At 42.5% G+C, this 13,533-nt stretch overlaps 1 protein-coding gene across 1 annotated transcript in view; it reads right to left on the bottom strand.

The window, feature by feature from the left end:
• LOC101852750 overlaps positions 1-13,533 on the bottom strand; it is a 92,804-nt gene that overhangs the window by 26,794 nt on the left and 52,477 nt on the right. Inside the window, exon 3 of the mRNA XM_005090956.3 lies at positions 5,459-6,831. Coding sequence (XP_005091013.1) covers positions 5,459-6,831 — 1,373 coding nt within the window. The remainder of the gene's footprint in view (positions 1-5,458; positions 6,832-13,533) is intronic.

Here is a 13,533-nt window from a genome sequence, read left to right as displayed (position 1 = left end):
CTGATCTTCTGGTAGGAAAGATCTACACCTAGCCTTCTCTGACAAGAGCGAAAAATCTCGGAGAGCCCGTGTGCAAATTGTGCACGTTAAAGATCCCTTGGTGGTCTAAAATCGATAACAGTAGGCTTCGGCCGCCACCCAGGCAAAATTCAAAATTTCCTACCAACTGAAAATATTAGGTGTGTTCCGCGCGCTCATATGACCTTATGCAGTTGCGAGCGCCGTAAACACTTTACAAAAACAAAACAAAGGAAAAAGGTCACGCAAAAATAACTAATTCTACTTCAGTTTGGAACAAGAACTAATTCTGTACTTCAAAACGAAGAATTTTCCTGGACAAGCTTAACGGTTTTGAAGCTTAAAGGATTGTGTTCTCAAGAAAGTTTTGGTACAACATATTTTTCCTAAAGAAAACCTAATCTCCCAGAGTGGTCTACGTGCTAGATACTACAACCTTCCATCATGTCTCCTTTAAACCCCCGATTTACTTGTACCTTGGAAGCATATACCCCCCCCCTCCCCACCACACACACCAGCACACACACACACACACGTTTCCCCTTCACTCAGTTGAGATCTTAGATTTACAGTACAAACACACACGCAGCTAAGATACTGCTTTTCTGCAACAGAACGTGATCTTATCAATGAAAACTACAGTTAGTCGAAACAAGTCGGTTTTTATATTAGATGGGCCAACCAGGATTTTCTATTGACTTTTACTGTGACCGTCACGGAGTCTTTATACTACAAGAACTCTCCTACTGCGGACAGTGGCAACAAGTACTGGGAGAGAGATTTACCTCAGACCTCAAGGGAAGGCGGCTGGACAGGGGTCAAGCCACACGCTAATTCCTCGACAAATCCCCGTCATCTCCGAGACGCGTGTCGGACACTATTCTTTGCCCGGTCTTCGCCTTGGGTGGTACGCCCATTTATCCTCCACTCTCCACACTTTTTGTATGACGTCACGGCGGCCATTTTTTGTTTGTTTTTGCTTTGTTTTACGCTATGAATTCTCAGTGTCTGCTTGGGAAACGTTATATACAGACCAGCATGAGAAGTAGAAACATGCGCAGTCGTATTTTGTTGTGCGAACTTGAGGATTTTTTGTGCCTTAAGCAAGTTGGTCACATGGGCAATGTATCTTTTTCTTTTTTTTTCTTTTAGAAATTGAAAGTGTTTTGTGTTCTTTTCCGCAAATTGTTCATAAGGGGATTGGTTGTTGTTTCTTGTTTTTGTAGTTTAAAATAATTAAGGTCAAATTCCAGCAAGAGTCACTAAGACCCTTTTAAAAGCCACACCCTTTTATCCTGTGGGGATCACAGAACTAAGAGAGTTAGTCATACTATTTCAGGAAGGATGACATTACCCCCCCCCCCCCCCACCCCCTCCTATTAAATCATTGTTTGTGTTAATTTGTTAACCGAAGTCAAAACGAACGACACTGGAAGAGGGAAAGGGTTAATATCACAGTTCGTTACAGTGATGTTCATGGTCAGTCGGATCATTGGCGTAAGTAACTACAACAAAAATGAAATAAAAACAGAAACAGCAGCAGACTACAAAAATATTTTCACATCTCCTTCATCATCTCTACTTGCATAGTCAAATGCATTGTTGAGTCTTCGAGGTAGTAAAAATTTGTTCTAGCTTTTGTTTCAACTCACATTATTATGAGCAAAGGAAAACTTTTAGTATTACTCAGTACATTCATGTTTTATTTATCATTTGTCGCACATGTTTTCAACTCCCAAACTACACTTGGCACGTTCAGAAAGAGACAAAAGAAAAACAAGATAAAAGGGTCTGGGGTGCTGCGTATAAGTCGACGTTGGAGCATGTTTGCCATAGTTGTTAAAGAAGTCGTCTACCATTTTAACATTGTTAACTTGTCTACATCGTCCTTTTCAAGCACAAAAGTACAAGTTTGTCATCAGTCTAAAGTTGCAAGAACATACAAAGCCTCAGAAAAAAAATGTGTAAGCCCCACAGCAGAAATTCTTCAGCAGCCACTCATTTGTCATGTTCACCATTGTGTTATTACGGTCATTATTTATACCAGTGCTTGCCAGCCTTTTTATAGTCAGCACACACTTTTGCCACCTTTGAGAGGTTAAAAGTTTCGTACCACCCATCTAGATGTACTTTCAGGCGAGAATTAAATAATATCTGTCACTACCCGGGTGATCCACACGGGCTCACCAAAATTACCAGATCACCCACTTAGTGGGTGATACCCCCTAGGTTGGAAAACGCAGGCGTATAGATCTACGTATCCCTTCGATACTGCGCTGGTACTTTTGTCCTTTTGAAGCGTGCTGTTACCAACGTCTCTTATTTTATTATTCAACTTTCGGTCTGAAACGAAGAAAAACGTGACTTACATCCTTCATTTCTTTCTATCTTTCATTCATGCATTTATTATTCATGTATCCTTCCCATCACGGCGATCTCTGCTGTTTTCTTTCTCCCCCTCCCCCCTCCTCCACCCACCCACCTTACCCTGTATGTGGTAGACAACGAACTGAAGCCACCACGCCACACAGAAAGGGGCGACCAAGGCTCTCTTCAAAATGTAATTTCACTTCTCAGCGATTCGCCCGCCCAGCGAGACAGCAGACCAGGAGGATAATAAATTTATTATCCGCGGAAACAGACTAGCGCCGTCCCTAGCCTGGAGGGGGGCAATTCGTTTCCGCCATTCCGGACGTCCCTCACGTTCCGACGTCAGCAAGAAGGAGAAAAAAGGAGGAAGGAGGGAGGGAAAGGGGAGGTTGGGGGGAGGGGGTGGGGCAGAGGACACATGGCTTTCGAAACTGTACCAAAAGTCACTGTGTCGTTTGGTACTTTTTCTGGAAAAAGATAGCCACCACCCCCACCCCCTCATTACCCCAAACACATACATACAAACCCTCGAAACAACGTAAACCCAAAATCCCAACGCAAAGTTTTTATATGACATTGGTGTATACTAAAAGACCTACCCCACAACTGCTGGACCTACACAAACAAAACACGGTGCAGAAGGTGAAAGTGTATAAAATATACATGTATATCTTAATATTTTCCCCTCTCACAATTGCACGAAAAATAGAAGGATACAAAGGTCTCCTTTTTGTGGGGTGGGGGTGGGGGGTGGGAGGGAGGGTTCTCTCTCATTAACAATATAGCAATAAATCCTTACAAAGACATAGAAATAATAAACATTATGTCGTTTGGTACTTTTCCTACAGATGCGTTTACAGTAAAAAAAAAAAAAAAAAAAGAAGCCAAAACGTGTTTGTACATTTCTTTTCGTACTCCTGTCCCGCCCCCCTCTACACCCCACCCCCTACCCCCAAATACTACACATACGTAACTACATTATAAGCAAGCCACAAAAGAAGGTATTCCAAGATGCCGCTCGGTACTTTCTCTCCACCACAAAACAAAAGCCACACCTCTGATTTAGTGCAGTGCACGAGCTTCATCAAATGAAAATAAAAATGATAACAATAGCAGCTGTCTTCAAAGAAAGGTTCGTGGAGTCTTTTATACATACACGACTGCAAATTATAAAGAACTGATTGTAGCTACGACGTCTGAAAAGGAGTCCCCCCCCCACAAACGTCTATGGAGTTCTTTTTATGACTTAATAATTACTGACTTCGGGTTTGTTGAGGCTCTTTCTTTGCTTCAACACGAATAGGAAGAAAAAAACGTTTTCAACGGTTGAAAGCTTGACAAGTATTAAAACCATAATGGTTACGCGATGCGGAGACACGCTCAGTGGGTCGAGGGCAATTGTTGGGCATTGGTATCTGAGCTGGAATAATACTTTGTGAAAATGGGACTACTGTAATATTCTTTGTTGGGACCCTTCCCACCCACAACCCCATCCCCACCCTAAAATAAAACAAAACTAAATGAAAAGAAAAGCAAAACGAAAAAAAAAAGAAATAAATAGCCTAACGAAAAATGGTAACTCCAAAGTTAATAAAAACTAGTGCAATGAGGTGTGAAGAGGGTGAAAGGGGGCACATACATACGTACTGTAACCTCTCAGACTGACCGCGTCACTTCCAACCCACCAACTATACTATACGATCGAGATATCACTTTCCCACTGTCAAATATTTCCTATTTCATAATAACGAAACATCCAAGAATATTACAATATTCTGTTGTGTGGAAGGACAGTTTGATGTTTTGATAAATCACTTATTTATATCACAAAAAGTGATGTATGCTTTACATATCTCTAAAAAAAACCCAGCTTAACGTTTAGCGATTTGAAAATATCACACAATATCCAAGGTGGCCACCATCCCCATGGCAACTGGCAATGTACGGAATTATTGCTGACACTGTGAAGCTACAGTCGAAGGGGGCTGCCCAGTTTGTCACAATGCTGGCACTGTGAAGCTACAGTCGAAGGGGGCTGCCCAGTTTGTCACAATTTCATTTAAGTATTTGAGTATTGATGACAGTCATAAGTACAATACTTTAACACTGTAGTTGTAACTTAAGTTTTTTATTCTCCATCTTCCAATTGGTAGTGTAGAGATAGTCCTTCTAAAATGTCAGTTCAGCCTGTGCTGTTCAATATTTTTTCCTTTTTGTATGCAAATCAAAGCAAATTTAAATTACTCTGTAAAATTTCAACCATGAATGTTTTTTTTCTTTAAAAACAATTGAAAAATAAAATTCAATTCATACAATCAATCAACCATTAATTTACTCTTTTTTAAGTGTCAGTGATAACTTCATCATGCAGGGCACAGTGTAAGCCTGTGACAAACTGGCATCTTCGCAGTCAAACCAGCTCTAATAACCACCTGTCCAAGACAATCACCGGTACAAAAGAGCGTTTCCCTCACCCTACTCCCCACATACCTTTTTCCCCATACTTTATAAGGATACTAACTCTCCAGGATGGCCACATGTCTAAGATGACCACCTTTCTCCTGGGCAATGGGCTCATTATCGTCTTGGACACGTGCTTCTGTAGCCACTACCCCTGGACACCTCATGCAAGTGCACATCCAGTAAGTCTAAAGAAACATAAATACAGTTCGAATCTAACTCATGGCTAGCTCCTCACCCGTGTTCTACGCGCACGTACACAACTCCCACGCATCATGCATTTTCTCTTTAGTTCTCATTCAATCTGTTTCTTTACCTTCTGGTTGTCTTGGACACGTGCAGCTGTAGCCACTACCCACGGACACCCCAAGCAAGTGCACATTCAGTAAGTGTATAGAAACATAAATATAGTTCCAACCTAGCTCATGGCTTGCTTCTCGCCTCCGACCCCTCCCCTTTTCCACACACACACACACACACACACACACACACACACACACACACACACACACATACACACACACACACACACTTTTACACACACACACACACACACACCACTTCCACACATGATTTTTCTCTTTAGTTCTCAGTCAATCTGTTTCCTTACCTTCGTCAGCGGGAAAGGACACGTCCCCACACAGTAGTGCGCCTCAAACGACTGCGGGGAGATAATCCAATCGCCCCAGCCGATGTCAGCGAAATTCACTACAAGTTTCTTCCGGCCACACACACCCATGGAGTCCTTTTTCTCCTTCTCTCTCACCATAGTGTCTTGATAATGATTCCACCCTTTCGGAATCTTCAGCTTCTTGCCCTTTCGGCCGTATCGTTTACGATTTTTTCGCTTTCGATGCTTCCTCCGATGTTTTCGCTGTACATGGTGGTCTGGGAACGGGATGATCCCGCCTTTCCCCAGCTGTATTCTTGACTCTTTCCTCGCTTTCAGAATGCCTGGATGTGTCTGCGGAATCGGGTGGCGGTTGTATCGGAACTTGTCGAAGTCTGCAGGGTCTTCAGGGATTTCGTTTGTGAATATGGAACGCTTCTTCCTTTGTGGAATAGTTTCTTCCAACTCAAGGGGAACTTGGTTAGCGTTTGGCAAAATATTGCTTTTCGGTTGACGAAGCTTCCCAGACATATTTTCGTCGTCGTCTTCGTCGTCGTCATCGCTGTCTTCGTCATCGACGTCATCATTCAACTTTTCTTCTGACTCCTCTCCTCCTTCTTTGAGATTCACACCAAACTCTGCAAACAAATCTTCAGCATCTTCGTCTTCACTAGAAGAAGAGGAAGACGACGACGACGACGAAGATGATGAAGATGACGAGGAGGAAGAGGATGAGGAGGAGGAGGAGGATGAGGAGGAAGAAGATGAGGAGGAGGAGGAAGTAGATGGTGACAAGGACTCCATAAGATCGTCATCCTCTTCGCGTGAGATCAGATCTAAATCAATATCTTCAACATTATCTTCTTCGAAATCTTCATCATCCTCCTCAAAATTACTATCATTCTCCGACTCGCGGAAGTCACCATCCTCTCTCATTCGAAGCCTGTCCGCTAGATGATCCAACTGCTCAAAATGGACTGCTTCTGTCTCGTTCGAGTAGACAACGAGAAACGGCATGGAATGATGTCTCCCAAACTTCTTCAAAGCCACCGGTCTTACCTTCCCATTAGGACGCTGCGCTCTAAAGCTCAAACCAAACAAATGTGGTCTGGGATCTCTGGTATCCAGACAGCCCCGAACGGCCGTGCCGACGTCATACCACTGCCAGCCGGTGGCGCCATCTCTGATGGTCAAGTGTCCAGACTGGCTCATGTAGTGTGGCGCCACCTGGTAGAGCATGAGTTCCAAGTCTAAGTGGCGCACCCACGGCTTGAGGCGTCGTTTGTAGACGTGGATCTCTGCGTGCAGGAGACGCTCAGTGGGCCGGAGTGACGATAGGTTGAACAGGAACATGGACTCGCCCTCCACGGAACCTGGAAGGACGGAAAAAGTGAGCAAGTTTTACAATACTTTCCGGGTAAATGTGTAAATAGAAGGCAAAAGAAGCAAGCATATCCAAAGAAACTTATTTGGAAATCCTGTACAAAAAGGTGACGGGGAAGCACCAGGCAGGATGTAAAGATTTTTTTTAGCATCTGAGCGGAGAAATGAATGGGGAACCATAATCACCAATGTCTGTTTCAGATCTGGCGCTTTATGATTGAGAAACGTATAACATGGGATGGATTAATATGGCTTCAAGAACCGGGTAGAGGAGGGGGGGGGGGGGGGGGTGCGTGAACAAAAAAACTGAGTGGGTGGTTGGCGGGTGCCCTGGTGTGGTTTGCTTCTTCTTTCCTGTCAAATATCTATCGTCCTTATCTCCCCTCCTTCTTTTTTACATTTGTTACTCTCTTGTGACAACTCTAATCTTCTGGCGCTCATATGACCTTATTGTGTTGCAAGTGCCGTAAAACTCTTTACTAAAACTAAAAAAACTTTTTTAAAAACTGAAGACGTTTTACGCACTCGGACTTAGACCACGTAAGTACAGATTTGTAAAATACTTACAAGGGTAAATTATGTGTTTCATTGAATGGATATATAATGGCATAAAAATGATAGATCCTCGATAGGCCGGAATCTAGGTAAATATCACGGAAATGTGCGCTTCCATACTTTACACACAATTACAATGATATACAATTAACGCACATACAAGCACAAACACACACACACACACACACACACACACACACACACACACACACACACACACACACACACACACACAAACACACATCAAACACACACGCACGTGTGTGCAGATGCACCTACCAACTTACGCAATCATCACATACACACAAACTAAAGCAAATCTATATATCATTGTTTTAAAACGTCGCAATACTTCAACCTTTATTTGTCATATTTAAATGAGAGTTCCACAACCCACCCAATTTAACATCAACAAAATTAGTATCCCCCTTAACGTACCGTAAAATCACAAACCCCTTAAGATTGGCTGACCACGTTGTCTGTTTCCCTTTTTTAGCTCTCGTATAACACAGGATGAACGCGACATATTCCCCTTATATCGAGAAGGAAATGGGATTTTCCTCTCTCTTTAACCTCACCCCTATTTCCGGCTGGTCAGTTCGTCCGGTCCACAGATGGCTCAGTTAAATAATGAAATAAATCAGTTTGCTTATAAAAGTGTTCAGGGTATCTTGGTTCCAGACGGCGCGACCAATCTGTGACATAAAACCTCCGAGTAGTGTAGTGGGTAGGTAGGGGTATAAATGTGATTTCTCTCGACGCGGTTGAATCAGGCGCTCGTCAAATTTAGGGGCACGTAGATTTATTGGTATCATCTAACAGCTTGTTCTTTTCTCTTGCTTTTGTTTAAAAAATAAACCCCACTTATCGTGAACAGGAGTCGAGATAATTGCTATTTCAGGAGGTTGGGCGTCACCTGGTGTGGGCTGTAAAATTAGCGAGAAAATGGCCGTCAAAACTTGATGACTTCTAGAGCTTGGGTGTCCTTGGAAACTGCACATATAACATTTTTGAGCCACTGAGCAACGTTTTTCAATAAAACCTACAAATAGGTGAAATGTGTTTTGAAATTGACATAAAAGTTGTTGATCCAAAGAAAAAAGAAAATTCTAAAAAATAATTTTAAAAATTCTTAATGGCCAAAAAATGTGAGTTTCTTTGGATTCATTATTTTGACGAGCGCCTGGTTTCACCACGATGCCTCATAAATGTGATTGGTCTCGACGCCAGAACCCTCAACTTTGCCGCCATCCGGTTGATTCAGGGGAGATAACGGTGGCGGCAGTACCGCCCGTAAAAACGTGTGTCTAGCCCTGGTCTCGTTCGAGAGAATAAGTCTATGCCTGACCAGAAGACCGGTGGAACCATCGCCCCATAAAACAAGGAAATGATAATTCTTTGCTCGGTTCAGCGGGTTGGGAAAAGAAAAACAGACAAGAGTGACGATGAGAGAGAGAGGGGGAGAGAGAGAGAAGAGAGAAAAGAGAGAGAGAGAGAGAGAGAGAGAGAGAGAGAGAGAGAGACAGACAGACAGACAGACAGACAGACAGACAGACAGACAGACAGACAGATGAGAGGCGGACATGTAGATAGACAGGCAAACAGACAGATGCAGAGATAGAGAGAGAGATACGCACACACAGACAGTATCAGAGAGAGACACTGAGAAATAGAGGTAAAAAAGAGGCAGAGGGAAGGAGAGAAAGAGACAGAGAGAGACACCTAGAGTAAAACAGAAACACATACACACACATATACAGAGAGAGAGAGAGAGAGAGAGAGAGAGAGAGAGAGAGAGAGAGAGAGAGAGAGAGAGGGGGGGGGGGGAGGGAGAGAGAGAGAGAGAGACACAGAGAGAGAGAGAGAGAGAGAGAGAGAGAGAGAGAGAGAGAGAGAGAGAGAGAGAGAGAGAGAGAGAGAGAGAGAGAGAGAGAGAGAGAGAGAGAGAGAGAGACAAAGGTTGAAAGGAGGCGGGGGCGGATGCCTGAGTGTTGGAGGCTACCCGCCAACGCGATCGCAAAAACTTTTTTTTCTTTCGTGACCCGAGCAAAGCAAGCTAAAATTTATGGTTGGACAATTTAGATTAAACTGATAGCCAGGGCCATCTTTTGAGTATTGGGTGTTCTAGAGTGTATCTATTTATAGAGGCCTTGCGCGCATGTTCTTTCGCTTGACATGTTAATGATGGGGATTGCAAAGTTAGGAATATTTACTTTTTGTGTTCATCTCTACCCCACATTAAAAAAATCCTCCCAAAAACCCCATTCAAACAAACAAAACAAAACTCTTCCCCTTTTTTATTTAGAAGAGCAAAACGAAAAAATAAATAGCCTAATGGAAAATTGTAACTCCAAAGTTAATAAAAACTAGTGCAATGAGGTGTGAAGAGGGTGAAAGGGGGCACATACATACGTATTGTAACCTCTCAGACTGACCGCGTCACTTCCAACCCACCAACTATACGATCGAGATATCACTTTCCCACTGTCAAATATTGCCTATATTCCAGTTGATATGCCCTATTGAAAATGCTTTTAACGTGGGAGGGAGAGAATAGCGATTTGCTGTGTGAAAGTAACTAACTGTACAACATGATTTTGTATATCAGAATCTATCTTACGTATTGAAAAGCTAATATTAATATGTTTTTTATTTATCCCAGACTGACAGTGATGTGAAAAATGTTGAATCGACAGAATCTTCATGAGTGAATGGACTGTTGTACCATTTTTATTTTTGTCCATCTACTTTTTGGGTCAAGTTAAACGTCGTCTGTTCTTTATCCACCCCCACCCCCCTCTTCGACACACACACACACACACCTCTCGTAAAACAAAAATTAAAAAAACAACAGAAAAAAACAACAAAAAATCCCACCCCCAAAAGATTCAATCAAAACAAAAAACCAAACAACAAACAAAAAACAACCCTAAACTAACAAACGCCAACAGGAAAGCAAATCAGACAGCTGAAATGATAACCAATAAACAACCTCCCCTTCTTTAAAACTAACAGTAACTAAAGACTACAATAACCATTCCACAAACACGAGCTAACAAGAGCAAAAGCGCTAACTGAAATCGCTTCTGGACCACCGTAATCGCCAATCAAAGTCAAATCTTATTTTTTTCTTTCTTCATGACATGCCATTCTTATGTTTATCTTTTAAAAAATCATTGAAATAACAAGGAGAGTAACTGTAACGTCGTTGGGTTTGTAGATGCTCGTGTAGAGACGCCCAAAGGAGCATTTATAAAACTAAAGCCGATAAGGAGGCTGGTTCCATGTTTGATCTTTCCTCAAAGTAATACACTTGATTCTGGACGAAGAGATTGTGTATCTGCATGAGGATGGAAGTGAAGGGTTCTACAAATGATAAAACAGAAGGACTACCCTTTCTTCCTGCCCCCCCCCCCCCCCCTCAACCCTGCCTACATCCCTGCTCCGCTCTCTACCTCTTTGCTTCTCTCTTCCTTTCCACACTCCCAGCTCCCTCTCTATCCCCCTCCCTGCTCCCCCCCCACAACCACCACTCTATTTACCCTCCGTGCTCCTTCCCTTCCCCCACTCCCTGCCCCCTCCTTTAAAAAAAAGCAGAGGATGAAAAAAAAAAGGTTTAACTGGAATACATTTGGGTGTCTTAAAGTTCAGTTGTAAACGCCTCAAATTGGTCGTGTAGAGAGGAATTACAGTAAGAAGAGAGGAATTACAGTAAGAACTGTTGTGTAAGTGAAAGGTTTATAACTTAGATCCCACTTCTCCACTTCCTACGTCAACTTGTTAGTATATGTGTGGCATAAGTCAAAGGTACCGATTATTCGGATAGATCAGGAAATCCGGATTTCTAGAATTGTCCAGATTTTGCCCGACTTCTTGATACAAGATGTATTTAACAATAGGATTCGTAAATAGTGTGTTTCTTTACACCCTTTTCCACGGGATCCGAACCGTTCAGGATATTTTTTCTTAAACGAGAGTTCAGGATTTCAGGATATTTTTAATGAGGGTTCAGGATATTTTTTTCTTAAAAGAGAGTACCCCGAATCACCCGAGATAAGATTAGCAACTCAAGATTCCCCCTTAACAAACTATATAAAATCACAATCCCCTTAAAATGGGTTAACCACACAGTCTGTTTCCTCTTATAGCTCTCGTATACCACGTCAGAATCTCTGATATGTCATGGTATACTATGATATGGTGTAGTGAAAGGTGAAGTGTTTGAGAGATTGTAAGACATGGTGTGGTTTAGTTTGGTATTATGTGGTGTAAAGGGTTTGTGCGCTGTGTTTTAATATGGTGTGGAATAGTATCGTTAAGTTTCGTCGCGTGTTGTGGGATATTGTTTGGTGTGATGGTTGCAGTATAACGTGAAGGAACAGTAGATTCGGTGGAAAGATAGCTTTACTGAGATGATGTGGCACGGCATTCTTTTTAATTTTAAGGTATGGACAGCTATCCCATCATTATGTGGTGTGGCATTATGATAATAAGGGTTTAATGTTCCCTTCAATGTAGAAAATGTACGCCAAATATGCTCCTCTGATTTGAAGTGCTTCTTTGACAAGACAAAACCAGAAAGTTTTTATCAGATTTTTGTGATCTTGCAAATCGAAGCTAAGTTCTGTGCATAAAAAGTATGATATCGATTCCAAGACGTGGGAGAAACTTGATTGTGTTTTTGTATTTTTTGTCTGTTTGCCTGTTTCTTAGTTTGTTTGTTTGCATGTTGGTTTGATTGAGTAAAGACAAGTATGACAACACAGTAAAGGTCATCTAATGATGGACAAAAATACGACAGATAGACAGACAGATAGACAGACAGACAGACAGAAGCAACAGAGGTAAAGAAGAGAGGTAGGCCATACCTGTAACACTCTCAAAGTACCCACTCTTTCACTCTTTACCGTTCCTCATTTCGGCTGGCTGTCACAGACAGCCAAAGAACAACGCATCCCTCTTTAAAAAGTACCTAAGTTATGCCCGTGGGGGATCGGGAAACATTAACAATCATGACAACCCGTACTCTTTCCCTTTCCGAGATCAGCATGACCATCCTTGAGACAGATGATGTCAAGTAAACGAGACCTTGCCTAAATCTGTCCACGCCAATAAAATGGACGTCTCCCCCCTGCGGTCATGGACGTTCAGAAGCAGTTATAGTGCCATCGTTATATTATGCCAGCAGTTCCCATTAAGTCGATGACATGACACGTCACGTTTACAGTCGTGGGCATGTCTCATCTTGTCTTGACTCTCCCTACCCACCGTCTACTCATTTCTTTGTCTTAGTTCTGTTCTGTTCTCTTCTGTTCTGGTCTTTCATTCTCTCTGTCTGTCTTTATTTCTTTTTGTCTTTCTCTCTTTCTTTCTCATGCTATCTCTACCTATATTTCTGTGTCTCCGACCATGTCTCTGTCTCTGTCTTTCACTATCCTCCTCGTTGTCTCTCTCTCTCTTTCTCTCTCTCTCAATCTCTCTCTCTCTCTCTCTCTCTCTCTCTCTCTCTCTCTCTCTCTGTGTCTGTCTCTCCATCTCTGTTCCTTCTCTTTCTTTCTCTCCCTTCTCTCCCTGTCCTTTCTCGCTCCATTTCCTCGCTTTCTAGTCCCTTTCTCTCATACTTACCTTCATTCCCAACTCTCTCTCTCTCTCTCTCTCTCTCTCTCTCTCTCACACACACACACACACACACACACACACATACACACACACACACATACACACACACACACACTCACACACATACAAATACAATATAATATTTCGTGGGCAGTCATCCAAAAGTTCATGACATACATTTGCCTCATACTCTTCCGCCCTTCTCCATTCTTCGAGATTTCTTCTTTTTTTTCACCCCGTCTAATTCTTAATCCCTCTCGTTCGCCCACTGCTTCACACGTTTCCTTGCTTCCACTCTTTATGGGCGTCGTGTTAATAAACTTTCCATTTCTATCGGTCGTAGACGGCAGCACATTTAGCGAGGTCATTATAATGTCACCTAGCTATAATTGCCGATAATTCCTATCAAGCAGACGGCTGGCAATGACAAGTGACGGCAGTCATGGAGAGGTCTCTTGGTGACACGCCACTCCCTCTCCCCCCTCCCCCATCCTCTCCTCTACCAAACAAAAAAGCAC

The sequence above is a fragment of the Aplysia californica genome, unplaced genomic scaffold (assembly GCF_000002075.1).
Source record: "Aplysia californica isolate F4 #8 unplaced genomic scaffold, AplCal3.0 scaffold00024, whole genome shotgun sequence".
Classification (NCBI taxonomy): Eukaryota; Metazoa; Mollusca; class Gastropoda; order Aplysiida; family Aplysiidae; genus Aplysia; species Aplysia californica.
This window is presented reverse-complemented; position numbering and strand designations above follow the sequence as displayed.